Source organism: Anopheles bellator, chromosome 2, assembly GCF_943735745.2.
Source record: "Anopheles bellator chromosome 2, idAnoBellAS_SP24_06.2, whole genome shotgun sequence".
Taxonomy (NCBI): Eukaryota; Metazoa; Arthropoda; class Insecta; order Diptera; family Culicidae; genus Anopheles; species Anopheles bellator.
Genome location: NC_071286.1, coordinates 6,285,362 through 6,310,963, shown reverse-complemented (window position 1 = coordinate 6,310,963; position 25,602 = coordinate 6,285,362). Strand labels below are relative to the sequence as shown.

The 25,602-nt window shown below is 50.1% G+C and overlaps 7 protein-coding genes across 12 annotated transcripts; 4 read left to right on the top strand and 3 right to left on the bottom strand.

Moving 5' to 3' along the window:
• The first annotated feature begins 470 nt into the window (after positions 1-470).
• On the top strand, positions 471-7,273 carry LOC131208849 (nucleolin-like). Of its 2 annotated transcripts, none has more exons than XM_058201759.1 (5): positions 471-698; positions 1,913-2,194; positions 2,577-3,326; positions 3,423-4,160; positions 4,246-7,273. In XM_058201759.1, the coding sequence occupies exons 1-5, from the start codon at positions 668-670 to the stop codon at positions 4,752-4,754; spliced, it is 2,310 nt and encodes a 769-aa protein (XP_058057742.1). In that variant the 5' UTR covers positions 471-667; the 3' UTR covers positions 4,755-7,273. The 2 variants fall into 2 exon arrangements, with proteins under 2 accessions (XP_058057742.1, XP_058057741.1); XM_058201758.1 differs by having other exon boundaries at positions 1,448-2,194.
• Positions 7,274-8,020: 747 nt separating this feature from the next.
• On the top strand, positions 8,021-14,990 carry LOC131212252 (general transcription factor 3C polypeptide 1). The gene is made up of 7 exons (XM_058206046.1): positions 8,021-8,099; positions 8,169-8,502; positions 8,594-9,463; positions 9,522-14,204; positions 14,322-14,514; positions 14,583-14,676; positions 14,752-14,990. Exons 1-7 carry the CDS (start codon positions 8,021-8,023, stop codon positions 14,931-14,933), a joined length of 6,435 nt encoding a protein of 2,144 aa, XP_058062029.1. The 3' UTR covers positions 14,934-14,990.
• Positions 14,991-15,227: 237 nt separating this feature from the next.
• LOC131210179 (TIP41-like protein) lies at positions 15,228-16,427 on the bottom strand. Its single transcript, XM_058203389.1, has 2 exons — positions 16,308-16,427; positions 15,228-16,234 (listed from the first exon to the last, which is right to left on the bottom strand). The coding sequence occupies exons 1-2, from the start codon at positions 16,326-16,328 to the stop codon at positions 15,392-15,394; spliced, it is 864 nt and encodes a 287-aa protein (XP_058059372.1). The 5' UTR covers positions 16,329-16,427; the 3' UTR covers positions 15,228-15,391.
• A 453-nt stretch (positions 16,428-16,880) lies between these two features.
• LOC131210041 (small nuclear ribonucleoprotein F) lies at positions 16,881-17,243 on the top strand. Its single transcript, XM_058203229.1, has one exon. The coding sequence runs from the start codon at positions 16,939-16,941 to the stop codon at positions 17,203-17,205; it is 267 nt and encodes an 88-aa protein (XP_058059212.1). The 5' UTR covers positions 16,881-16,938; the 3' UTR covers positions 17,206-17,243.
• Positions 17,244-17,288: 45 nt separating this feature from the next.
• Positions 17,289-20,172, bottom strand: LOC131209330 (P3 protein-like). 3 transcript variants are annotated; one of them, XM_058202376.1, is made up of 3 exons: positions 20,156-20,172; positions 17,551-18,969; positions 17,289-17,457 (listed from the first exon to the last, which is right to left on the bottom strand). In XM_058202376.1, the coding sequence occupies exons 2-3, from the start codon at positions 18,873-18,875 to the stop codon at positions 17,388-17,390; spliced, it is 1,395 nt and encodes a 464-aa protein (XP_058058359.1). In that variant the 5' UTR covers positions 18,876-18,969; positions 20,156-20,172; the 3' UTR covers positions 17,289-17,387. The 3 variants fall into 3 exon arrangements, with proteins under 3 accessions (XP_058058359.1, XP_058058358.1, XP_058058357.1); XM_058202375.1 differs by lacking the exon at positions 20,156-20,172 and adding an exon at positions 19,701-19,860; XM_058202374.1 differs by lacking the exon at positions 20,156-20,172 and adding an exon at positions 19,731-19,860.
• Positions 20,173-20,276: 104 nt separating this feature from the next.
• On the top strand, positions 20,277-21,483 carry LOC131212828 (delta(3,5)-Delta(2,4)-dienoyl-CoA isomerase, mitochondrial). The gene is made up of 2 exons (XM_058206869.1): positions 20,277-20,411; positions 20,496-21,483. The coding sequence occupies exons 1-2, from the start codon at positions 20,351-20,353 to the stop codon at positions 21,386-21,388; spliced, it is 954 nt and encodes a 317-aa protein (XP_058062852.1). The 5' UTR covers positions 20,277-20,350; the 3' UTR covers positions 21,389-21,483.
• On the bottom strand, positions 21,469-24,584 carry LOC131212827 (CDP-diacylglycerol--glycerol-3-phosphate 3-phosphatidyltransferase, mitochondrial). 3 transcript variants are annotated; one of them, XM_058206867.1, is made up of 4 exons: positions 24,379-24,584; positions 23,554-23,772; positions 22,204-23,326; positions 21,469-22,135 (listed from the first exon to the last, which is right to left on the bottom strand). In XM_058206867.1, exons 3-4 carry the CDS (start codon positions 23,293-23,295, stop codon positions 21,716-21,718), a joined length of 1,512 nt encoding a protein of 503 aa, XP_058062850.1. In that variant the 5' UTR covers positions 23,296-23,326; positions 23,554-23,772; positions 24,379-24,584; the 3' UTR covers positions 21,469-21,715. The 3 variants fall into 3 exon arrangements, with proteins under 3 accessions (XP_058062850.1, XP_058062851.1, XP_058062849.1); XM_058206868.1 differs by having other exon boundaries at positions 23,554-23,769; XM_058206866.1 differs by lacking the exon at positions 23,554-23,772.
• Between the last annotated feature and the right edge of the window lie 1,018 nt (positions 24,585-25,602).

Sequence of the window (25,602 nt, the reverse complement as noted above, 5' to 3'; positions counted from 1 at the left end):
GACTCTGTTACCGAAAAACAAAAGTGGACGCATCCCGTGGGTAATTAGTTGGCGCTGGAACACGTGCAATATCGTGTGTTTCATCCGTCGCGAAAAAGAGGACAGTAACATAGCGAAATGGACATTTTAGATACAAAGAATGGGCACAGATAAAGGCAAAAATGGACAAGGGTTTGCCAGTGAAATCTTTACCCGTCCATTTGATTCGGACGACCGTTAACATTGACAGCATATTTACCGGCATCGAAGAAAGTCGTTAAAGAGAAACGCCACTCGTTCGCTTTCGCTCTGGCAACAGCAAATTAAAGGGGTCAGCATCTGTCTGGCGAATCTGTTACCTAGCCCGTGCCGATAGGGGTAGACTACGCACGCTCGGTCTCCACAATGCTGTCAGTGTCGCGTCGGGATAAAACTGGCGGCCATGGTGAATACGACCGACAGACCGAGCCAGAGAGAAGAGAAGCCTATGCCGGGCTCAGAGGTGTCAAAAGAAGCGTACGCATCGCAGTTTCGACGTTCGTTGTTTGATTGAAAATTGTGCTAGAAGTGAACACCTTATCGCTTTTGTGGCAGTGAACATATAAACACAGTGCACGGATTTTCCATCAAGCCGTCGGCCTCGTTATTCATCGCGTACGACCGAAGGGTGTATCACAAAGTGTTAAAAATGGCTGAAAATTCTTCAACAATGAAAGCTGGTGAGTAAGCGGGCTGGCGTGCGTAGCGCTGCCCGATGAAACGAGGGCTTCTGATCCGCAGGACACTGGAAAATGTGGCCTAGACCTCGGCAGAAGCAGCAGCCGCAGTTTTGTGAGGCAATTTTATTAGTTTAGTGGGAAGCATGACCATTTCGCTACGATTCGACAAACCTGCTCCAGTTGCGGGTCGCTTTGCCGTGAAGGACGCGGCGTAACCGAGAAAAAACATGGCGTCGGCACGATTTGGCAGACGAAGGCCCCGTATCTGCCGCTGACAAACTCATCAAAAGATCAATTATCGCTGAATCGTATCCAGAATTTTCTTTCGATCCTCCCTTCCGCCCTATCGATCCTCCCTCCCGTCATCCCCATGTCCCCGGAAATCTTGCCGGTCTGTGGGGCCTGGCTCGGATTCGGCTCGGGGTGTTTGAACAATGGCGGTGGCGAAAAGAACAACTCCCTCACGCACACATACACAATCACACGGGCTACATACGTAAAGCACGGATGCCAGACAGCGCATGCCTCACTGGGCAGAGAGGCAAGCAAAAAAAGTGTGAGTGCCGCAGCTACCCGTGTGTGCGTGAAATCGAAGCAAGCTGCTCAGCGCAAAAGCGGCCATCAAACACAACGCTACCGAACCGGTTCGGTGCCGGGCCAAACATACAAGCTTGTCGTTCTACCAATCACAATCACTCATCCCCAAAATGCAGCTATGAATTCCAAATTTTTGAATTGTTCAATTTCAGAGTACAGCCTTCAGACCACGATTTGCAGCGGCGGGCTCGACGGACGTGTTCACCCAGAAATATTGCCACCATTTCCACATTTTGGAGCTAATAAACTTGTTAATTTTTTGCTATTTCGTTCGGGTGGTAATTGTCTTTACTGCCCTGCGCCCGTCTGCCTGGCTGCCTGCGTTGCTCTCATGGTAAACACAAATGAGGAAAGGCGTCTCCTTGGTCTTGGTTTTGATTTGCGTACTTCAAACATAAAAAAAACACTATTTTAATATTACTGTTGACCTAGCCAGCCGTGCACCGAAACGCTAGCGCGTTGTTTCCGTCGCGCGCTTTGAAGCTTTGTTTCACGATCCTTCGATACTCGACATCGGAGTGGCAGAAATGGAACTGAACTTCTCGTCGTCCCCGATTATGATATGCCGTGTTTTATTTTTCTTCTGCATGGTCTCTCTGTGCCTGTTCTGTTTTCAGACAACAAGAAAAAGTTGAACGTTGGCAATCTGCCAAACGATGTCACCGAGGAGGAACTGCGGGAGCATTTTACGGACCATCCGGTTGAAAGTGTGGAAATTTTCCACTACAAAACCTACACCTTAGCCCTGTTGCTCTTCAAAGATAAGGAGACGGCAACGAAGGCTCTCAAGGAGAAAGAAAACTCTGTCTTCCGCGGACGTCGGCTGCGTATGCACCTTGAGTACATCGTCATTTGTCACATGAAGAAGGATGTCTTCGTGTATGTTGTTGACAATGAGAGTAAGTTTTTGCTATCAACATCATTTTTTCTCTTCACTGCTCAGTCTCTTATACCTCGATTGTTCGATAGTAGTTTTTTGTTGTTGTTGGTTGTTGTTGCTGTTGTTTTCCGCGCCGGGCGGCGCGCCCAGGACCCTCCCGTCGCGGGCCCACCCTTGCGGGGTGCTGCGCCTGGTGTTGGGGACGGTGCGCGCGCTCCGTGTCACGGTTGGGACATGCAACGGCCCGCTGTCGCCTTACGTTGGTTTCTATTTTTTCTTTCTCTTTCTCTCTCTTTATTCCATCCACTAATTCCACGCGCTTCTCGTGCCTTGGGTGTGATTGTGATGATGATGACAATGACGATGATGATTGTTGTTTTATGGGCGATGAACATGTGTAGATGTTACCGAGGAAGATGTTTACGAGAAGTTCAAAGATCTGGCCAAGCTTCAGTCGGTGGTTTTGTTCCATCCGCTTGCCTACGTGACTTGCACCAGTCCGGAGGACAAGGAGGAAGCGGCGAAGAAGATCGCCGAGGCCGGCATTAACGTGTTCGAATGTAACGGGCACGATCAGAATCAGCACATTGACGTGCTGCGGGCTGCCAAGTTGTTCTTCCGCAATTTGAACCGCGTCCAGATGTACAACATTCCCGAGAGCTGGGTCACCTCCCAGGACGATTTGAAGAAGGCCGTTGAGGGCACTGGTACCGTGACGGAGGTGCGCGTCACGACCGGAAATTTTGGGCCGGCCGCGCAGGTTTTCTACGAGACGGCCGATGAGGCGAAAGTCGCTGCTGAGAAATTGAACCAGCAGCTTTTCGAGGGCAAGCGCATCCACGCGCACCACGTGATTGCGACGATGCTACCGAACTACCGGACGAGCGTGTACATCGAGCAGCTGGACAAGTCCGTCACCGAGGAAATGCTGTACGATCATTTCCGACAGTACGGCGAGATCGACTTTGTCAATCGGCGTAAGTTTGGTGACGACCACGGGCTCGTCTGCTTCAAGGAAGCCAGTGCCGTCGAGCGGGCCCTCGAGTGCACCGTTTTGCCGCTACCGAAGAAAGAAACCGAAAGCACCGAGTCGTCGGCCCCGGTCGAAACTGAGAAGACGATTGTCGTGAAGAAGTACGATGGTCCTTTGGGTAAGTAACAAAACCGATCGCAGAACGTCCCAGCACTCACCGTACGATCGTCGCCACTACAAACGATTTTTTTCTTCCTCCAATCGAACGGCACAGTACTGGACATCAAGTTGCCCCAAATCAAGAAGGGGGTTACGACCGAAGAAACCGAAGAGCAAAAACAGCGCCCGCCGCCGACACCACTCGCCAAGCTGTGGCCCATTTACGTCGCCAACTTGCCGTACAAGGCGGACAAGCGTGAGATCAAGCAGTACTTTTCCAGCTATGGTGGCCACATTAAGTTCATCTTCTCGCCCAACATCCCAACGTACAAGCAGAGCCAAACATCGATGGTGATGGCTGCGTTGATCTACTTCGCTCGCCGTGAGCAAGCAAACGAAGCCATTAAGGCGTTTAACGGAAAACATTTCCAGAGCAAGTGTCTTCACGTGTTCCCCGGTCGCAAGGACACTTACTTTGACACCGAGAAGTCAATCAAGGTGGTGCGCCTGAACATTGCCGTCACCGAGGAGAAGCTATTCGAAAAGTTCCGCAAGTTCGGTTTTATCGAGTGCGTGGTGAAGAAGGATCGCACAACAGCATACATTGAGTTCCGAGACAAAGAGATCACTGAAAAAGTACTGAAACTGGACGAAAAGCAGCGTCCAGTGCGCTGCAACGTCGAGCCGGTTACGGGCAAAATCAACAAAAAGATCTTTAAGGAAAACGATGAGAAAATTTCCCTCGCCATGCAGGAAATCATCGACAAGAACCCAGCCGTGCTGGAGAACGTTTCGTCCGATCGGTCGAGTGGACCGCCACCGCTGAAGCGCGGCCGTTTCAGCGGACCAGCCAGTACGTATATGCCGTACCCATTGTTTGTGGAGGCACAAATCTTACCGTCGATTGCTCATGGCGCATATTATTATTTTCTCCCCAGACTTTGGCATGCAAGGTCCACGCAATCAGTTCAACCCGAACAATGCGGGCGACTTCAGCAACCCACAAGTCATCCAGGATCTGCTCCGGTTGGCGTTCATCTCGGGCAAGAATCTCGGCGAAGGGTTGGCCATCAGTGGCAACAGTAACCCGTTTAACAGTGGCGATCCTCCGCTAGCCAGCCTGAACAACGGTTTCGGTTCCGGTGGCAATCGGAACAACTTTAACAACTCAAACAGCGGAAACTTTGGTGGCTCCTCCAACAACGGCGGTGGAGGTAACATGGGCGGTGGTAACCGGGGCGGTAATATGGGCGGTGTCAATCGCAACTTTGGTCAGAACATCGGCGGTGGTGGCGGCATTGGCGGTGGCGGCTTCCGCAACAACTTGGGTGGTAATTTCGGTGGCAAGCGGTTCAACGGCTCACAACAGACGAATCGCATGGGACAAAATAATCGCCAGGGTGGTGGGGGCGGTGGCGGTGGCAACAACCAGAACCGGCGGTTCTAAAGGTAGTTGTTTTGCAACCACCACCATACAACATAACAACAAAAACGACACGACAGACACGCGCGTCACTACTAGTCGCAGAAGGAAGCTGCTGCCAGACGCGCACACCGTACTAATCGACGTGACAAGACCCCCCTCGACATTGACGTAATTTTCTTTCTTTTTTCTGCACGTGAGGAACGTTCGCGGCCGGATGTGCACGTACAATGCAACCCTTTTTGCGCCTTTCTGCAGTAGTCAGTTGCCTACTAGACCACCGCATCTTGCCTACATAAAGATCGGGCGAAGGCTAGTCGCGGATGCTCGGTTCGTCAAGTGAAGACGCTAATAGTAGCACAACGCAACCTCATGCGGTGGGTTTTTAGATGTGCTGTCATTTTGGGGAGCTGCAGTATCTAGAGTTGATATTTGGCAGCCATCGCCAAGCAGTAATGTTTCGATGAAGACGAAGGTTAGGGTCTGATATTCGAATAACGAATGGAGCAGCAACAGCTATGTACTGTCTGGAGTTACTGTAGGTGCGGCGTTGCTAGTAGGCCACTTTATACAGTAGGTAAGGGAGCTGCCCTGAATGTTGCTGATGTTCGATTTTAGACTCCATGCAATTTGTCCATTATCAATGCAAATTGTATACAGACGGTTTTCGTAACTTTTAGGCTAACTTTTTTATAATCATGGTTGATTTAACACATCATTTTAGGTAATTACTATTACTTACCGCAAAAAAGTGGTATTTGGAGAGGCGCGCTGTTCGTGGAAACGAATGTTTCATATTCTTTAACGTTAAGCTTCTTTTATACCTCTTTATCCTCGTTTATTCAGCAATTGTGGCGCGAAAGAACAAACGAACGGGCTCCATTCGCGTTTTTTGTCATCCTTTTTTTTGCGTAGAATTTCAATCGACAAAATAGCGTATATGAAGTCGACAAGAATGATTATATACTTTTTCTTTGTATACATTTTTGCTGAAATATACAGCCCACAACGTTTTAACAAGAAACAGCACCATGCATTTGGCCCGTTGGTCGAATTGATCCCAAATCTTTCGCTTCTAACCCCAAAAGTGTATGCCTATAGCGTGGCAACCGTTTCAACAATTGTATGTGTCTCTTGTATCCGTGCAACTTAGGTACAATTGCAAGCCGTTTTCAAATACTGAGAGCCGTTCAGAATGTATACGGTATAACACAAGCTCTGGTAACAAATAATGCGTACAATAATTTTTTTCAAGAGTTTTACCAGCCCAAGGCATAATAACTACGTGCATTACGGTATGGGAAACAAGTGTAAAGCGATCTTCGTAAAGCAACAAGTGTCACGCGAGAGTATTGGAGCGGAGCGAAGGACTTTTTCTGTTTTTAGGGTAATAGAAGATTTTTCGAAAGTTGTGGGCACCAGGCGATGAAAATTACGTTCGATTAGAAGCCATTCGGTTCTCACCTATATCTACTTATCCCCTACTTGATAGAATGTAATACGCAACGAACGCTGAAGTTGAATGTAAGCTACTAATAATCGTGTGCAGTATAGTGAACCACGTCACGTTACGTGGAGGATCGTTTTGGATCATCATCTATGGAGGAGTGCGATCACCGCGGAGAACCGTTGTTCCGGGTTTCTGCGCGGACACAGCGTAGAATGCGTTGTTTGTTTTCGTAATTTCTCGATCGATCTTAGATCATCCACAATTTAAAAAATCATTCAAGAGCTGCACTCAGCGACAAAACATTATAACCCGTAGCATTGCAGCAGCAGTAACGAGCGAATAGCGTAATAACATATTGATATAGACGTGTTTTTAATGGGGCATTACACGAGACACTAGGTGGGACACTAGTTTTTTGCTGTAGTTTGTTCGAAGCGAAGACTACAAATCATTGAACATAACCAGAGACAAGACATAACTGAATGTTGATATGATTAAATCTAATTGTATCCATCGTTTCCATCAACCAGTGGCGCGCAATGAAGCCTACACCTTTCGCTCTTACCCTTACAGGAGGGAGCACACACTCCAGTGAAACGTTGTTGGCCCATATTTTCTGTGCCACTGTGATTGCCTTCCTTGACGGATACGCAATGCGCCAAACTTGAAAGGGAAACCTTTTCGTGGTGGCATAAAGGATACCAGAAACACACTGACGACCGACCCTCCGACATACGTTCTGACGAATGACTACTAATTTTTGTAATCGATTCCTTTCTTCCCGAAACGGATCTTTACGCGTTTGTCCGACACAGACATTGGCAAACCGCAACCAAACACAGGACAAACGAACAACCCCCAAAAACTCTTCTAACTTGTAACGTATAATTATAGTCTATTACATTTAGTGTGAACGTAATTGATAAATTGTAACTAAAGTTGACGAAAGTATAAGGAACCGAATGCGGTGCAGAGTTTTGGCGAAGCAATGTTGTGTTGCGATGCTAAAAGTGCAAACCTTTCGAGTGAAAAATGGTATTAAAACATACAAATAATGGAGAAAAAAATAGCAAAACAATAAAAACTATGGTAAAAAATGGTAAAATAAAATCACAAGCTGGATGTTCTTTAATTTCGCAAGGCTAGTGATATCCTCGTTCCGATTTTCCTGTTTACTATTGTGGCAAAAAATATCGTGAATTCTCTTAAGACTCGACAAATCTTTATTCTACTAAATCACGTTCTGGAACTGTTTCTTGAGTTAAGTGAATAGCCAGAAGTCACATGGTGCTAAGGCAGGCAAATACGGTAGTTGCGGTAGTTTTTGGTGAAATGATCACGAATCACGGTTTCCATCTCACACTGCAAGATGGAATCCGCGATAATCGAAGACAACTAGCTCCCGTTCTATTTTGGCCATAGAATATTGTATTTTTTGGCAAAACCGCAAAAACTAAGAAACTTGAGGATTCAAGAGTACCGGTTTAATGCATGAAAGAAATCTGTTTAAAATTGCAACCATCACACAATTCTAGAGACCAAAACATTGATTTTTGTTTGAAATTTCTTCTTTTAAAATTAAAAACAAACTTGCGTTAGCACTTTGCAAAGCGCCAATTAAAAGCTACAACTTTTAGATATGCACTGTTGTTTACATCCTAGAATGCTGCGAAGCATTCGAGTGACGCATGTAAACATAGCCGTGTTTGGCATATGTATGTTTACATGCTGTCGCCGGGCCCATAAACAAAATATCGCAAACTGAGAAAAGTGCCCGTGGCTTTGCAACTTTTCGAAATATTGTTCGATTTCGTGTGATTCGCTTTTAATGTAGCACAAAATGTTACCGAGCACATCGTTAGCATCCATCGTCGACGAGGAAGTTAGTCTCGATGGCCTCGAAGGGAGTACGCTGGACGGTGAGAAATTGGGTTTCAATCACAAGTTTTGGACTTCTAAATTACCTTTTATGTTGCCCCGTTCCACAGCACTGTCACATCACATTGCGCAAAGATTGCGAATGTCGGTGCCAATGCCCCGCCGAGTAACGGACTCGCTGTGGTTGCTGATCGTGAGCAATGCAGAGTTTGGGTTTTATTTGCTCCCAACCGAACGGAAACCGCACATTCACTTCGATCGGTTCGCATTAGTTGACCCGGACACGGGCATCCCACAGCAACCGGATGAGTATCCGGGCCACCGGTTCCGTTACAATCTTATCGAACAGGATGGGGTGCGAGGCTCGTGCGAAGAGTTCGACACCCGTTCGGCGATTCCACGTGAAGAGCTGTTGACCGTCGGCTGGAATGAAACCGAAAACAGGTACCCCATGGCCATGGACCGGAGGAGCCGTCATGCCTGACGAAAGGGATTTGCATTTAATAATCGATACTTCGTCGCTTTCACCCTACAGATACGGTCGCAAGTTCGTGGTGGTCGCTTCGCAACGGTTGCGGGAATCGTTTCTCATTCCACCGAACTGTACACATGAGCTGACCGGCATTCAGTACTGTATGCTCGAGTGGATTGGTCGCGCGCGCTTCAACGGGGAAACGTCGCAGGGTCGCTTCTCGCTGCTAGATGTGACGCGCGAATCCAGCACACTGTTCTACAACCGGAAGGCGTTGTGCAGTGCCCGGCTGATCACGCGCCAAAGTCTCTGCATGCGCACGAAGGAAGCCGGCAGCGTTCAGGGCATGGTGTTTCACCTGCCGCGCTACTATCGCGAAATGAAACCGAAACAGCTGCTTATCGTCGAGCGCGTGGTGTGCGAACTGCGCAAGCGGAAGCACTACATGGCTGATTACGAGGAAATTAAGCACCTGGTGCTGGGCAAGGCTGAGGCCAAAAAAGTGTTCCGCACACCAGAGTTTCTGCGGTATGTGCGCATCGACGAGATGGTCCCTTACCGGACGCTCTACCCGGATGCACCGTTGACCATGTGGAAGTCGAAGAGAGGTGATGAGAAATCGGTCCGTGTGATGCGACTTATCGACCCGGCGGCGGATGTATGCGAGCTGTGGAGCCGTGAGGCTCAGGACGATGAGGTTCGTGATGGCTTCCTGTGTCGGGCCGACAGTAGTGCGCTCTATGTCGATGTGCCCATGTTGCGGTTGGCCTACGAAACGATCGCAAAGAGCGGCAAAAATGGACTATCGCAATCAGAGCTAGGGCTCGCCCTCGGACTGGATCGGCTGAACGCGCGTTGTATAGTGCGTAATTTGACCAAGCTGAAGGCAATCGAAAGCCAATCGGTTAACGAGGGACGCCAGCGTACGGCCAAGTGAGCGATACGTCATGACACGACTGTACTCTGTTCTCTAATGTCTTACTGTTTACAGGTTTTTTATTTCCGGTCACTTGCCAGTGTCGAATACGCTCGAAAAGGAACTGTCGCAGTTCGTTTCAAATCAACTGAACGTGATCGAAACCCAACGCCAACGAGAGCAAGTCCCCAGTGGCAATGACCAGCCGCAACCATCGACTTCGGCCAACGAGGCACTGTTGACATCAAACAACGTCCTGGCGGATGCGCAGGAACTGCCAGACATTAAATTCCCTCAGGAGGAGTACCCGTTCGATGTGTCCCAACAAAAAAATATCGTGAGCGAAGTGACGTTCTCCAACAAGCTGCAGCTCAAGAAGCCCACCAAGGGCATTACGAGCAGCTTTCGTTCCATCAACGAGCGGCTGCTCGGGCGCTGCAACTTTATCTTGGAGCTTGTTAAGCGCGAGTACGCGATGGAGCCGCGCAAGATTGTGAATCGCCTCAATGGGTACGAGCTGGACGATGGGTACTTGCACAGGGCGTGCAGCAAATCGGTCATGCGCCTAATCGCGCGCCTCGTCGATGATCGGCTGTTGGTGATCGCGAACGTAATCATTCGTGGGGTCGGTACTCGGGAGCACCACCAGATGCTGGTGTGCGATCCGTCGGTCACACACAATCACCCGGCCATGCAGCATAAGGTGGGCCAGTTGAAGGCCGATTTTGCTCTCCGTACCAACCGCGAAGAATCGGCAGTGAGTGAGGCGCAGTCGGCGGCCAAAGCGAATCACATACCGCGCCCACCAAACACAACGACGCGTTTGCGTGGATATCCAAATTGTTTGGCCAAATGCCTGCGGATGAAACTTTTCCATGAGTACATCTTCTACCTTGCGTACATCCATTCGCCTGATGCGCGCGAACTGACGCCCAGCGAGCTGACGGAAGTGGATCTGTCAGATCTCGAGCCGGATGAACGGTTGCCCGTCTACAGTAACACGAACGACTGGAAGATGTTCGTGAAGCCACTGAGCACGTACGACACCTACGGCAGTGCGACTGGCTGGATTCTTCTGATGGACATAACGGCTCGCATGCCGATGTGGATATTCTGTTCGATCTGTACGTATGCGTTCTACACGAAGGAACTGGACTACTACCTCGATCACCCTATCCGGCGCTATCTTCCCGTAAGGCATCTGCCGGACGCAATCCGGACGCAAATTTTGTCCCGCCGTCGCCACGCGCGCCTGATATTTGAAATCACGAAATTACTGTGCTGGGCCGGACTGGTGCAGATTGGCCCGCAGGTTCTGAAAGCACGCGATCAAACGTTCGTATACGTACGGCGCACCGCGGCCTTCCTCGATACGTCCCCATCGAGTGCGGGCTACATTGAGATCGAAGATCGCTCGTACGAGCAACTCACGTTCCACTTCACAACCCTCGCCGATGTTCAGGAATACTGGAGCCGCCTTTATGAAGTGACGAGCCATACACGGCTCAACATGCGCAGCACCGCCTTCGGTCGCGAGCTTTTTGTGCAGAAAGTGTTCGCTAAGCCTGCAATGCAAGCGGCACTCGCTGCCGCTACCATGGGGTCCGCTCTCGCGAACGACCGTGGTCAGCTACCGCCCGGTGACCGACGAGGTGCGGCCGGTATGGACTCAGGCATGTTCATGCACCTTCACTCGAACTGGCACAAATCGATCAATCTGGGCCTTCCGCTCGATAAGCACCGGCTAAAGGTGGTGCGAAAAGCCATCCGGACAAAGCCTTTCGGTGGTAGTGGTGGTGCGATTGTAGCAAGCGGCAGCAAAACGATCGACAAGCGCCTCACACTTAGAAAAGCCGGACGCACGATCGGCGGTGGGTTGCCGTTGGTTCCGATAGTGAAACCCTCAGGGCGCAAGAGACAGATTACGCGGCGTGTGCTGAAGCCGTGCCACAGACGCTCGGCGCGCGAACGGTACGACGAAATCGATCTGCGTGCACTGAAGCAGATGAACAAACTGCGGGTGAAGTGGTCCCGCAGCGAGGATCAGCTGTTGAAGATTTGTCGGGTGGCACTCATGTACCTGTACAGTCCAGCGGTGCGATCGGTTCCCACAGTGAAATCGACGACGCTGCGCGACATTCTGCACTGGTCGTCGGCGCGGTCGCACAACAAAACCTCGCACGCATGCACTCGGCGGCTAAACTACATGACACGCAAATTGCCCGGAGTGGCGGAGCAGTTGCGCATGCAGGTCGAGGAAAGCAAACTGAACCCCCTCGTGACGGGGCGCTATGGGCCCGGGTTTGTGGCAAAGCTGCGTCAGTACTTCCCACGTGTCGACGATCACGTGCTCGCGGTACGTATCCACTTCGTTCAGCTGGTGGCGCTACTGCGGAGCACCCTTTCCAAAAGCTACACCAGCGATGACCACCTCCACCTTGCGGCACGGGGTGCCGAGCAACAATCGCAGCGAGGCAAGAAACAGAGAGCAACGGAAAGTGAAAAGAAGGGTTCGCGATTCCGGTTGCCAAGAACCATCGGTGAGCTTTGCCGCCGTTACGACATCATCGAAACGTCCCACAGTACCGGCAAGAAGCTCAGCTACGCCAAGAACCCTTCCACCACCGACGAGCTGCAATTGTACAAGTTCACGATCGTGCTGCACAGTGCGATCGCAAACGGCCGCGCAAGAAGCGACGATCGATTGCTCTACATCTACAGCCAGTACCCGGAGAATGTGCTGATGCGCGCGATGTGTATGCTCCGCTCGATGCAGCTCGTGTCGGTCACCAAGTGGGTGAAAGCATCGAGCAATGCAGTGCTGGGGAGTTTGATGGCGCGACAGGACAAACTGTGCCACGTGTCCATCAGCTACCAGCAGCACCTGATGACGGCGATTCCTCTCGAAGCGTTCGTGCCACTGTTTCACCTATACGTGCGGCTACTCGAGCGCGATGCACCGTACACGCTCGAGGACGGTACCGACGATGGGTTGGTGTTGCTTCTGGGGGAGCTGATGGCTACTGAGGGCGATGGCGGACGGCGGCTCGAGCTAGGCATCGATCCGGCTGCGAACTACATCGAGATGAATCCGGACGCGAAAGGGCGATCGGCAACCGGGGAAGAAAGCTCGCAAGTCCTGCCAACACTCTACGCTGAGATGCTTCCCCCTGCTCCGACGGCCACGGCAAAGCTGAAGCAGAGGACTACAAGCCCCAGTCGCCGGTCAGAGAAGCGACCACAAGGGAAGAAAGTTACACCGTCACCGGTTTCGGCGGCTGCAACGGCTCAGTTACGGTTCGTTGCGAAACAAGACGTAACGTTCCACTATGTGCTACACCCGGCCGAGCGCTTGCTAAAGTTGCCGCTCGAGTACTTTCACTTCTTCTGTCTGCTCGAGCAACTTAGGTCGGCCGGCCGTCGGTTGTTAGCGCAAACGTTTAAAATCGACGAACAGCGCACGGGACAATGTTCGCTGCCGAACTGTCTGATCGTCGGTGGTGGAGATCTCGTAGAACGCTGCTTGACAATGGCACGCGATCGGGAGGAACAACTCGAACGCATCAGGCGGCACGACGGTGATCGGGCAAAACTGGCGCCCCGTTCGAACCGCACCGATCCGGCACTGCTGTTCGATGTACGCGAAGACAATCTGCTGCTCTTTTTCGGCAAGTACATCGCGGACTTTCAGCAACGATACGGCGCAAAGCACAAGCGGGACGTAAATCGACACCAACAGGTGCTGGCATCGCTAACGCGCCACACGGTCAATATGGGCGACCTGATTGGGGAGTGCTTGCGGTTCGATAGAGAATTGCCCGACTATCGATGGCTGGACCGAATTGCGGTCCGTGGAAATCGCGCTGGGGACTACGATGATGGTTACGATGACGTTGGCGAGGAAATCGACCCAGAAACAGCGGCATCTGGAGGATCAGAAGCCTTCTCGGCTGGCACCGCGACGGATGACGATACAGGCTCTGGCGGTATGTCCGTTGTTTCTGGCCGAAAGCCTGGGTCCAAGCGGATTGGAATGCTCAGTGCACTCAGCGAGAAAGTGTACAAGTTGCACAACTTCTACGAAGTGTCCTCGAAGAAGATGCATATTCACGTCCACTGGCCAACCGGGGCCAACGTTGAGGAACGCGAATCGTACGGTCAATCGAGTGTACCCAGGTGGTTCTTACCGAGCGGAGCAAAGCGACGTGAGCAGATACTGTTCGCGCTGGAGAGTGAAGCGCTCTGGCCACCGGCCGATATGGTCGAACCGTTGATGGCCGATGCGACGGGACTGATCGCGCAGAACCGTCAGGCGTGTGCCCTGCTTTCGTTCATCGAGAGTAAACGAAACCTGGGCGCCACCATCAGTGAGCTGGCGAACGTTTTCGCTAACGACGACCATCACGAGCTCGGTCAGCATTTGGGACGTCTGCGGAGTTTGAAGCTGGTGCTTCGGGCCGGCTTCCGCAGCATCACGTACATTCACTGGCGCTTCGTGGACGAATGGTTAGTGAAATCATTTGTCGGGACCGGTGACAGTGACGAACAGACGGCACAGGCAAGTGATTTCCCGGCGACGACATCAGATGCAGCTAAGAGAGCCCGCACCACCGATGAAGCCAGCTCTTCGCATACGAAGGATCAACGGAAGCGAAAACATAATCAGGAAACCACATCCAATAAGAAGCGGAAGCAAATGCCGTTGGAACATCAAAACGAAGAGTCCAAGGTTAAGGACGAAGCATCTCAGACAGTGCCGTAAGTAGCGACCTTTTCTACGAAGATTTTTGCAGTCACAGTAAGCTTTGATTTCGATTTGGAGACACCTGAAAAAATATTAAACATTCGCTGGGCCTTTGCTTTTTGCATTCGCAGAAAACCGAAACAAACCGTGCTGGTAGTGATGGCTCCTTGGATTCAACTGAACGGAATGATCAACAATCGGCTGCTGTACCGGTGGCTCACTTCGATACTACTGTACTGTGTGGCCCATACTGGTGTACCATTCAGTGTACTATTCCAGCGGTTCAACATGATGGCTCCGTTTCATTTGCGACAACTGCTAGAAGTATGTTGGCCTCTTGAACTGGACATGTACTCCGTTTTTTATGCATCATTTTTTGCTCTCCTTGCCAGCTTCTCCAAGAGTACGGATGTGTTACGTTGCAGGCGCTGCAGTGTCAGGTGAAGAAAGCATCTCTTTTTTCCAGCTTCAAACCGGCCACGCTCGGTAAGCAGTCCGTTCTTTTCGAATGTTATCCTCCGTCGCAAAAGGCTCACTTCAGCTTATTCCTTTTCCTGACAGTACCTGCAACGGAATTTACGAGCGATGACCATCTGTTCGTGGAAACGACAGCCAACGCACTTAGCACGCTTGCTTTGTGTATTGGCGAATACCGGAAGTACGCGCAGGACATTTTTGTAGATGCAGAAACTAGGAAAAAACGTAGAAGGCATAGCGTCGAAGAAGCTGAGGGTGCGGCATAAGACAAGCATTTGGGCTCTCTCTCAAAAAACATCAAACGCAATCCATTCTTACTTGTGTGGCTGCGTTATCTTAGTCTTAAAATGGCTACGAATGATGCTCATGAAATGCTAAGTGAGGTGCACAAAAATGCGAAACGAAATGAGTAACTATCGTTTGCGTACATCACCGAACAAGAAAGGAAAAAGTACTGTCCATCCATAAGTGCCGCTCGGGAAAACGTCATCGCGATGTTGCCTAATAGCAATGCTGAAAATCCATGAAGAGACAAGATCCTGGAATAGGAATCAGTGCGATACGTATCTGTGTCATGTCTGATAACACGCATTATTTATTGTGTATCGAAAGAAAAATCGTAAATCCGAACCAATAAAATTACAAACCACGATGTTCCGCTTCTGTGGAGCAAGCAAACGAACGTTTAGTTTAAAAGGGTGACCACGCTTGCGAGCTGCCATTGTTAGGCGCCGGGTTCGACGATGGTGAGTTTCTCGTTGACCTTCCGAATCACTGGCAGTTGTTGTGCAATTTCGTTCGGATCGGTAAAGAGCGCCGGTGGTACGTGTTTTAGCTGCTCAACCTTCGCCTCCCGGTGTGTAAACTCCTTCAGCAGATAGTTGTTGCCCTTTTCGTAATGGAACCGCGTTTCGTTGATGCGTATTAGCACGTTGTCGACACGGAGAAAAAAGCGCTGCAGAATGTAGAAGCCGGACGGCATCACTCGCACCTTTACCGACAGCAACGAGATACCGTGGTCGTGCAGTTCATCCTCGAAGAGCGTGAGATCATGATAGAAGAGGATCGGCTCGCGCTGCATCAACTTAAATGTGTCGATCCGCTGGTCGGTCGGCTCCACTCGCAACCGCTCGTTGGTCGTGCCAGAATACTCGGTCGTGAAGGACCAGTCAAAGTGTTTCACCTTATCTGTCGTTTCGGCGGCTTCCGGGCGACTCTCGCGCCACTCTTCCGAACAAGCCACCTTCAGGTCCAGCTTTTCATTGCGCACCAGCTTCAGGGCATCGATTGGACGAAACTCGAGCGTGGCTCCGGAGCTATGAGAAAGACGTAGCACATTTCTGTGAAACACCATGTCCGGTAGGTGCGGTAAATCGAGGGCGAAGTTGTAAACACACAGCTCGCAGCATCCCTCGTCGCCGGCCACGCACTGATTGTCGTTCACGCAAACGCTCTTGAGGATGTGAGACTTCGTGTACGAAATGGTCCAATCGTCGTACTTGTAAGTTTCACTGTCGACGGGCAGACGGACCGGACCTAATCCGTCGGCACCAGTCACTTGCGGTGGCTGCCGGAGAAAACGGATGGATTACATAAAGCTCAATACATGTCTCAATCATGGTTTCAAATCGTCAGCTTACCGCAACACCAGCCGTGGCCATTGTACACCTTTTATCCTAGTTTGTTTCGAACAACTATAATTTACAAACGCCTCGGTCCTCGATCGCACAAAGATGTAAACAAATATCGCTCCAGCGTCTACTGGGCTGAGTGATTTTTTAGTGACAGTGACAGTTGCCCACAAAAACGCACAGCTCAAGACACACGAAACGCAACTGAAATCGTGTAAGTGTAAATTGAGCTTGCTTTTCCGCAATTCCACACACAACTTATCCCGCAAATAGAAAAAAAGAAAACAGTTGACTAATTACAAAACATCAACCGTAAATACTACTTTTTATGCAAATATTTTCAAGATACATTTCGTCAGCCTCCGAGAGTGGTCTAATTAAAGTGGTATAAAAAATGCAACCATTAGCGTTATCGAGCTGTCAAAATCCCATCGCCGGCATTGTTTTGAGAACGAGCAGCGCGGACGCTTAAAACTGCAAAGGTAAAATTGCGCTGTTTTGTGCTCATTATTCTACGAATTCCCAAGAAAAGTTGGTTTGCCGAACAACATTCACTAAACAACGTGTTTTCGTTGTAGGCAGCATTTGGAAAGATTTGTGTTCGCTTGGAAACTAAGGCACTACAACAACCCGCTTCACGATGGCGACCGCTATGCCAATCAACCCAAAACCGTTCCTCAACGGTTTAACGGGCAAACCGGTGATGATAAAGCTAAAGTGGGGCCACGAATACAAGGGCTTCCTGGTGTCGGTCGACGGCTACATGAACATGCAGCTGGCCAACACGGAAGAGTTCGTCGACGGACAGAACACGGGCCATCTCGGAGAGGTCCTTATCCGGTGTAACAACGTGTTGTACATACGCGGTATCGACGACGAAGACGAGGAGGGTGAAATGAGGGACTAATAGTGTGTAGAAATAAACTTCATTTCAACCTCAAGCTGTCCAAATAACTGCTACTAGTTGTTCTTCTAATCATTTATGCCTTTTCTATTTTCGTTGATCTTTTTTTTATGAAAGTACATCTGTTTCAAGTCCCGCGTGATTCGTCTGCCTGCGTTTGATCCGTTCCGAATGTGGCTTGCTGCTTAGGTACTCGGAGTGTTCGATATGGAGCTGCTTTTCGGAATCAGACTGCTTTCAGCGCGCCGCTTCGAACTGAAAGAGAATCATAAGAGGTTTGGCTTGAAGGTCGCATGGATTAGCCACTAAAACACTTATACGACATTCACATGCAATCGCTTCACTTACCGCTCGTGCATTCGTAAACCGATCAGTAGCAGCATCAGAGGCAGTGGGGTCATGATGGCAGCGGAGACAGGAATCACCGTCGTCAGATCGGCGGCTGGTTGCTCTAGCGCAAAGCGTAACAAAAAAATTGCGATTCCTGTGTTCTGGATGCCTGTTTCGACCGAGATGGCCAGCGAATCGGCGAGCGGCAAACGCAACAAATGGCTGGCCAGAAACCCGAAACAGTAGCCTATCCACGGCAGTCCTAGGCCGGCTATGATGATCTGCCACGAGAACAGCTCGAACAGGTACAGATTGGTGACTATTGCAAAGATGACGATAAAAAGGATCAACACCACGGACATCGGCTTCAGGATGCGCACCAATAGCCGGGCGAAGCGCGGACAACAACGCTGTATGATCAACCCTGCGCTGATTGGCACTACGAGGCCAATGGCCGTGTACGCGATGCGACTGTACGGAACGCCCAGATTTGCTCGCTCAAAGATTCTACGCCCGAGAGTGAATATCCACAGCGGCATCATACCAAACGCCGCCAGAGTGCTGATGGTGGTCATCGCAATCGAGAGCGTAAGGTTGCCACCGAGTGCCACCGTCCATATGTTGGAAGCACCGCCTGCCGGTGAAACACCGGTAAAGAACAGTCCCAGCTGCAATTCGTAGTTTTCGGGGAAGAGCAGATGACCGAGACCGAAGCTGAGCAGCGGCATAAACAGGAACTGGCAGAAAAAGCCGATAACTGGCCCGACCGGCCGGCGAGCGATCTGCTTTAGTGCTCCGACGTCCAATGCGGCACCAAAGTTGATGTACAGAATCGATATTAGCAGAATGACCGAGCCCGTGAAAACGTGATCGATCACACGCTCCTGGCGTATCACCGTAACTGGTAGGGTAGCGGCCGACGACAGTGGCTCAGCTGTACCATTCTTGTGCACTACCTCCACGAAAAAGTTCGTCTGGCCGAGAAAGTTTCCCACGATGGTAAACGATCCGTTGTACGGGACGTTGGCTTCGAGTACCTCGAAGATAACGATCGTTCCATTCTCTACCGTAGCCACGTGCTCGCGTTCGCTTCGCAGTTGCACCGAGGCAACATCCGCCAAGTCCGTTCTATCGATGTGCGTAATCTGGACCGTCACATTCTGCACCATACCCATGTGTACGGTGAGCTTGGGCGGATCGTAAGCCACCGCCCAGCTTAGCTTCTCCGTTCGGTCATCGTCCGAGATTAGGGTGGCTTTACAGGTGTAAATTGCTTGAAGTGCCAGCAAGCTGATGAAGAGCAGCAGTTTGAGTAGCGGACAGGAGGCCATTGCACTCGACATTCAAATCCGTCAGTGAACGGTGAGAGTGCTTGCTTTATGAGTTGTGTCCCTTCGCACGTTACTAAGCCACTTCAGGGACAGGATTCGATGGACGCTGTGGAAAAGACGTAGCAAATTAGTTATTTCCTACAAAACGCAAAAAAACGGTTCGTGATGTATCAAGTCCCATATTAGGATATCCGGCTCTCACCCGGAAGGCCCGGGTTCGATTCCCGGTATGGGAAATCCCCCCTGTTTTTTCTTACTCCATTAAGAATCGTTTTTTAATTTATATCCCTTTCACTATTGCACATCCAACAGAATGTTATCTGTCGCTTAACAGTATCGGCGCTGTTTGATGGTTTAATTGATTTACAATAGCGAAAGACCAATATACCGGCTGCCTATCTACGCAGCACGACCATTTGCAGCTTGGCGGAGGTGCACTGATTGGGGTTTATGGGTTTGCTTTAGTTTTTACTCCTGCATCATGAAAACATCGGGGGATCAGTGGATGTTATCATGGGAATAGCGCACTTCACGGTTCACTACTACTTATCCTCCTGTCTAGCTCTCTATTCTGGCGTAATCCACCTGGTTGACGCTAAAACCTGTTGCACAACTATCGTAACCGTACCGAGCTTTTGTACTGAGTAGTTGCATTAGTTTGCGGAACATACAAGAAACATTTACGCGCAAGTACACCCGGGGATTCCCAAACATATGATCGCAAAATAAGTGCAACTACGTAGGATTGTTTATAGGTTTCAAGCATGTTAGAATCACGAAACGTATAGGGGCTATAGAGAAACTGGGAAAACTATAGTTGTTTTAAGTAATAGTTACTAGCCAAAGACACGCAAGCAAACTGTTCACCTCCGGTTCCGTCACGTAACGGACGGTTCACTGCCGGATGATTGAATGGCTCTTTCGAGCATCAGATTCCGTGGCGATCTCGCTAAAAACAAAAAGTGTAATGATTCCGTGAAAGGGTGAACTGGATTCCGCGAAGGGGGTGAGCGCTTTGCGCCGATCGTTCGGCTGCGTGCTGAACAATGCACTGTTCGGTGTTCGCTGTGTGCGTGTTGTGGCACTAGTATTGGGTTTGTCAACAAACACTGTGCACTAGGGTGGACCCGGCAGAACCTGAGCGATGTTCTGGTCGAGAACGCAATTTAGACGATTTGAATGAACGACCTTAAACTTGTACAAACTGATAAAGAGAAATTCCTGCCCAAAGACCTCGGGGATAATATCAATCGGTTTGATAGCTTTGCAATAGGAGTGTGATTTTTGGATACATTACGATGTTGAAAACATAGACTTTGACGTTTACGTTATTGCACACTGCTCCGTTATCAACGAGTAGCTCAGTATGCTGCTAGTTATAGCCCAGTGTAGCGGCGGAGCTATCGCCAAACTTGTTGCAAACGCCACACGACCCGGTTCAAAGTCCGTCCGATTCATCTGTGAAAATTTGCAACTCATTCGCCGAGATGAATAAACAAGTGGCTGGAACGCTTTTCTCCTCTCTTAGAATGCTTACTCGATCAAGAGGTAGGTGAAAGTATCCTAGCAACCGACTGTGGATCGGGGAAATGATCAAAGTATTAACCGTTATCGACCTGTGTTGTTTCCCAGTTCCAGTGGCTCGTAATATGTGCGCGGTGGCCACGGATGCATCCGCACAGGGTGCCGAAAAGAAATACAGTTTTAAGACGCTAAAACTGTCCACACCCAGTCCGTTTGTGGTGCACGTCGAATTCAACCGGCCGGATCGCATGAACGCTTTCAATCGCCAGCTATGGCTTGAGATCAAGGATTGTTTCGAGCAACTGCACAATGATCCAGACTGTCGGGTGGTAGTGCTATCCGGGGGCGCCTCCAAACACTTTACTGCCGGTATCGACCTATTCGATATGATGAAACTCGGCCAGGAGCTTGGTGCGCTCGATGAAGTTGGGAGACGTGGGCGCCTGCTGGAGGGAACCATCAAGTTGTACCAAGACTGCATCAGTGCACTGGAACTCTGCTACAAGCCGGTTATCGTGGCAGTGCACTCGGCGTGCATCGGGGCGGGTCTCAATCTCATAACCGCCGCGGACATTCGTTACTGTACACGCGATGCTTGGTTTTCGCTCAAGGAAGTCGACATTGGTCTAGCGGCGGATGTCGGTGCATTGCAGCGGTTGCCCCGGGTGGTCGGGTGTCACAGTTGGGTGCGCGAGTTAGCCTTTACGGCGCGCAAGTTTTCGAGCGACGAAGCGCACGGCCACGGGTTGGTGTCACGTCTGTTTGACACGCGCGAAGCTCTGCTGGAGGGAGCGATCGAGTTGGCGCGAGAAATTGCGAGCAAAAGTCCGATCGCGGTGCAGGGTACGAAGAAGAACATTGTCTACTCGGGCGATCACTCGGTGCAGGAGGGTTTGGATCAAATCCGGCAAATTAACATGCTGCACCTACAGAGCGAGGACTTCCTTAACGCCGTCATGGCATCGCAATCCAAGGAAACGCCAGTGTTTGCCAGGCTATGAGAGGTACGATATCGGGCGTGTTGAGGTCTGTGCATTTAGTTGGTAAATGAAAAAATAAATTTCTTGCGATAATTGGTTAACATTATGTTTTAATGCTCTTTATATTTTTTAAAACAATGTTGTACACCAAAAACGACTAGAGTGCCCTCGGCTTAGGAAGCTTGCCTTGTGTTGCGTTCGGTAACTTTGGTAAAATGTCATTTAAGCTAGATCGGAACAACGGAACAATTAACATCGTAACGAGTAAAGCTGGACCAAGTGCCGATGCGTACGTATTCGAGTCAAGAAAAAGGTAAGCCTTGTACCCGACGCCGCGATGTGTAGGGCTTAGAAGAAGTTTCGAAACAATCCCACCACTGCGCGTACCCAGCGTGGCACGGGCCTACTCACGAGCTCGGTTTCGGCCGTCGTCGAGTGCTGTAGAAGGTTCTCGTACTCCGCCTGCAGCTTTCGCTGCAACCCATCATTCGTCGTCACCAGACAGATCTGTGCCTCGAGATCACGGTGCACTGACCGTTCACCGAAATTGGACGACCCGATCAGTGTCACGTTCGGTAACGTCGATTCGGGGAGATAGTACCAGAGGCCCTTGGCATGATACGTCCATCCAGGCCTCTCGTATTCGTAAAGCTCCACACGGTGGCTTTGGCCCGCAGTTTGCAGTGTCTCCAAGAACTTGCGTGCCAGCAGTGAGTACGCGGCCGGAATACCACCAGCAGGACCCTTCGCACCAAGGAAACCGTTTGCCTAAAAGACGAAAGAGAACCGTTACCCAAACGTTCGCCTTTACTTCACGCGATCGTAGGATTGCTTACGTTCGGGTGCGCCATCAGGATATTGCACTGAGCCTGACAGTCGTTTGTCAACGTGCGCATGTACGTTTCCGTGAGATTAAAGTATCCCGTGGCCAGGCGTAACCGCGAACCGGGTAAACAACCCGAAAGTAATTGCCTCGTGGCCACACTGTCATGGTGTATGCCCAGCTGTCCCATCTCGATGAGGGGAAATATCCACGTGTCGGTCTCGCCTTCGTCGTGCTCCTGCAGCAACGTGCGCTGTTCCTTCATCACCTGGCGGAAGAACGCTCGAACGCGGTCTCGCGCTTCGGTGGCAAACTCGAGCTGCGCACATTTGTACGGTAGCATGGTCCAGGTGTCGTGCAGCCGAGTTGTTCCATCGCGGCCCACGGTCAGGCTAAACTCTTGCACTTTGCCGAGAAATTGGGCATAAAAATCGGCCAGCCGGCGATCCTCGATCATCACGTACCGATCCTGTCGGTTGGTGAAGTAATCGTTTGAAAGGTTGGCCCCGGACAGGATGACCGTATCGTCAACGAGGTACAGCTTCATATGCTGTATTCCGAGCAACTCGTTCCAGCGTGGAGGGGCCAGTCGTTTGGTGAGACCGCGCAGCACGGGCGTGTGATAGAGCGACAGCCGAAAATTGTTCGTCTCCTCGACCAGCGGCATGAGGGTCGTTTTGCTGTTGCGCTCGCCCCGCGTGCCACGTGTGAAATCGAGCAGCACATCCACCTGAAGGCGGTCGTTGCGACGTAGATTTTCGTGGATTGCGTGCACGAGGCGCGTTTCGAGAGTACCGGTGCCGAGGTACAGACTCGCAAGCATGATCCTCTTGCGTGCGGTCGAGCATTTCTCGAGAAGCGTATTGTAGAACGTGACCGGCTCGTGTATCACTTGGATGCGATCGCCCGGCACGGGAAAGCAGGGCGAGGTCACATGCAACCAACTCAGCGACTGCAGCGAGGTGGCGCGGAATGCGGAAGGAAGCACCGTTTCCGGCCCTCCTTGGCTCGGACGACGGAGATTGTTGGATTGTGCCGGTGCTGGCAAAAATTCACCCGTCGGTGGACAGTCGGCGATGAATGTGCTGAAGAGTCGACGGATCATCTTGAAAAACGGTTGTAGAATAATCTGCCAGCTAAGCCGAGGCGTCCGAGAGATGGCGTGCGGTGAAAAAGAGAGATGTTCAAAAAAGACGTCAATTTGTTGCAAACAGCTGGCATCACACCATCAAGCACACAGTCAAAGTGACCCATACAAAGCATATGAAAGCTACTATGTACATATCTATCAGAGATGCAAGATAACAATACAACGTGGTCGCTAATGTACGCAAATGTAATAAACACAACAATGGTTCCTTACCTCTTCCGCGTACAACTAGCATCCGGATTCCGGAAAAAGAAACCCGGATGTCAATACTGTGTGTGGTTACCGAATATACTGGGGTCCCGGAATACCTTACAAATCCGCCGACTCGCTATACTGCGCCGTTATGTCTAGTTTTGCTTTTCGATTGATCGGCGCATTGGAAGGACCGTTTTACGGTGCACGCAAAACTTTCGTACTTATGGACTGTTTCTGCTGCACGAGAAAAGTAATTGGGTGAAAATGGGCAGTAAACAACGGAAGCGGACAAATTACAGATAAACGAAACATTCGGAAACTACTTCCACACGCGCTGTTCGCCGGTGTGTCCCGGATGCAGTTGACGGTAAAGAAGCGAAAGCAATCGGTGGACATCAGTAACAGTCACACGTTCGCTGATTGCGACGGACGGTGGTAATGAATTTGTTTTGGCCATAGGATTAACGGCGACTTGGTTTAGCTCTCCATCGGTTTGATGCTGGCTTCGGAAAGCTTTCGCTTCCTTTCACTTTAAGCTTGAACGCTCAATTTGGCCACCAACGGGAAAGCGGCGGGTTGGTCTATTTTTAAAAACAAAATAAGCTCAATGCACAGCCCTCGAGTGCTATGTACATTGTGTGAAGATGAATGCATCATTAAATTGCACGATACGCACAACCGCGCGTTGTGCGAACGCAGAATGGTAGCATAAAATGGACAAGGATTGCGAATGTATATAAAACAGATTTAAAGAACAAAACGTTAGGAACCTAGCAAAAGGCTTTAAAACTATTCCCTTTCGGTTCGGTGCCAGCAGTGGGCCACTTCTTGGGTTGTGCTTACCTCAGAATAAAATCGATTACGCTCATGGTGCCTAGCAGCTCGGTAACATCACAGTGAAGGCGGGCAAGGATTGCCGCAAGTATCCCTTTTGCTTCGCGCGCACCGCTGCCCAGCTGGACTCAAACGGGACGATGCAAGCGCCACGGAGACGCACGTTTTCGTCGATAATGGCGCAACGCAATCCGAGCAAACAAATCAAAACAGTATTTACGTTGCGAAATCGCAATTCGCACACAGCTGACAGATCGCAGAAACGTCACAACGTGACATCAGCTGTCATCACGAAGCGGGCGCACTGTTGTAGTGTTCAACCCCCGTTAATCGACCCCAAGTCGAATAAAATCGCATCGAAGTAAAGTTTTATTCACCAAATTCTATTTACGTTCTATTTAAATTTTTGCAAATTTAGTAAAAGTAACGACCCACATTTTTGTTTGCTTCCCGAGATGAGGTTCTCTCTTCTCTCTTTCTCTGCACACACAAAGTAGGGTTAGAAAAGCCATAGTCAGGATCCAAAGTGAGGTTAGAGATTTGCAGATTCGCTCCGAAGAGCCTATGGACACTCGTGTTCCACCCTCGTGTTCGGGATTTTCGTAGTTTGAATCGGGTTTTTTCGGGATTTTCGTAAGTTGAATCGGGTTTGTTCGGGTTGAAAGTACCGTATTTTTCCGTGTATAACGCGCACCTTTTCCAACTTTTGCGAAGTCATTCGTAGGTGCGTACAATACCATTCAAAACAATAAACCTACAAACCTGCAAAAAGAGATGGAAGAAGCTTCAGGCTCAAAATCTCTGTAATCAAGATAATAACAACAAAACAACGGATTTTTGCTTCGGACCCACCGTACGAAAAAGCGCGATTCCGAGCTCGGACTTGTGAGTTTCAGTTTTTCGCAGTTTCTTCGCGGGTTTTGTACCACACCAAACTGTAATTCCTAAATGTAACGCTGTAAAGAAACGGTACGAGAAATTGTGTGACCAGCAAACTTGGGCTCAACTTGATCGCGATGTGAGGATCGGCATTTCAAACGGTGAAGAAAAACGACCACCCCTTTCCGTGAGCGGTGTTTTTGGCGCTTCGCACACCGTTTCACGAAAATCCCCGCTTCTATTATCTGTTTACGTGATTTCGCGCCCTTCTCGCTTTCTCTGACGGTGCGCTCCATACGCGAATTTTTGTGCGTGAACTGATCGTCGTGCGCTAATCTTCGTCCAGCAAAACAA

What these genes read in the sequence shown, in the direction of transcription:
- LOC131208849 (XM_058201758.1), top strand. Translation starts at nt 1,858, where the DNA reads ATGCCGTGTTTTATTTTTCTTCTGCATGGTCTCTCTGTGCCTGTTCTG. An exon ending in GTATGTTGTTGACAATGAGA is followed by an intron (nt 2,195 to 2,576) that starts GTAAGTTTTTGC and finishes GAACATGTGTAG; the next exon opens with ATGTTACCGAGGAAGATGTT. An exon ending in CCGTTTCAGCGGACCAGCCA is followed by an intron (nt 4,161 to 4,245) that starts GTACGTATATGC and finishes TTTTCTCCCCAG; the next exon opens with ACTTTGGCATGCAAGGTCCA.
- LOC131212252 (XM_058206046.1), top strand. Translation starts at nt 8,021, where the DNA reads ATGTTACCGAGCACATCGTTAGCATCCATCGTCGACGAGGAAGTTAGT. An exon ending in GGACGCCAGCGTACGGCCAA is followed by an intron (nt 9,464 to 9,521) that starts GTGAGCGATACG and finishes TACTGTTTACAG; the next exon opens with GTTTTTTATTTCCGGTCACT. An exon ending in GAAGCATCTCAGACAGTGCC is followed by an intron (nt 14,205 to 14,321) that starts GTAAGTAGCGAC and finishes TTGCATTCGCAG; the next exon opens with AAAACCGAAACAAACCGTGC.
- LOC131210179 (XM_058203389.1), bottom strand. Translation starts at nt 16,328, where the DNA reads ATGGCCACGGCTGGTGTTGCG. An exon ending in TGGCCACGGCTGGTGTTGCG is followed by an intron (nt 16,235 to 16,307) that starts GTAAGCTGACGA and finishes TTTCTCCGGCAG; the next exon opens with CCACCGCAAGTGACTGGTGC.
- LOC131210041 (XM_058203229.1), top strand. Translation starts at nt 16,939, where the DNA reads ATGGCGACCGCTATGCCAATCAACCCAAAACCGTTCCTCAACGGTTTA.
- LOC131209330 (XM_058202376.1), bottom strand. Translation starts at nt 18,875, where the DNA reads ATGTCGAGTGCAATGGCCTCCTGTCCGCTACTCAAACTGCTGCTCTTC. An exon ending in GGTTTACGAATGCACGAGCG is followed by an intron (nt 17,458 to 17,550) that starts GTAAGTGAAGCG and finishes ATTCTCTTTCAG; the next exon opens with TTCGAAGCGGCGCGCTGAAA.
- LOC131212828 (XM_058206869.1), top strand. Translation starts at nt 20,351, where the DNA reads ATGAATAAACAAGTGGCTGGAACGCTTTTCTCCTCTCTTAGAATGCTT. An exon ending in AATGCTTACTCGATCAAGAG is followed by an intron (nt 20,412 to 20,495) that starts GTAGGTGAAAGT and finishes GTTGTTTCCCAG; the next exon opens with TTCCAGTGGCTCGTAATATG.
- LOC131212827 (XM_058206866.1), bottom strand. Translation starts at nt 24,404, where the DNA reads ATGAGCGTAATCGATTTTATTCTGAG. An exon ending in GTAATCGATTTTATTCTGAG is followed by an intron (nt 23,327 to 24,378) that starts GTAAGCACAACC and finishes GCCTCGGCTTAG; the next exon opens with CTGGCAGATTATTCTACAAC. An exon ending in TCCTGATGGCGCACCCGAAC is followed by an intron (nt 22,136 to 22,203) that starts GTAAGCAATCCT and finishes TTCGTCTTTTAG; the next exon opens with GCAAACGGTTTCCTTGGTGC.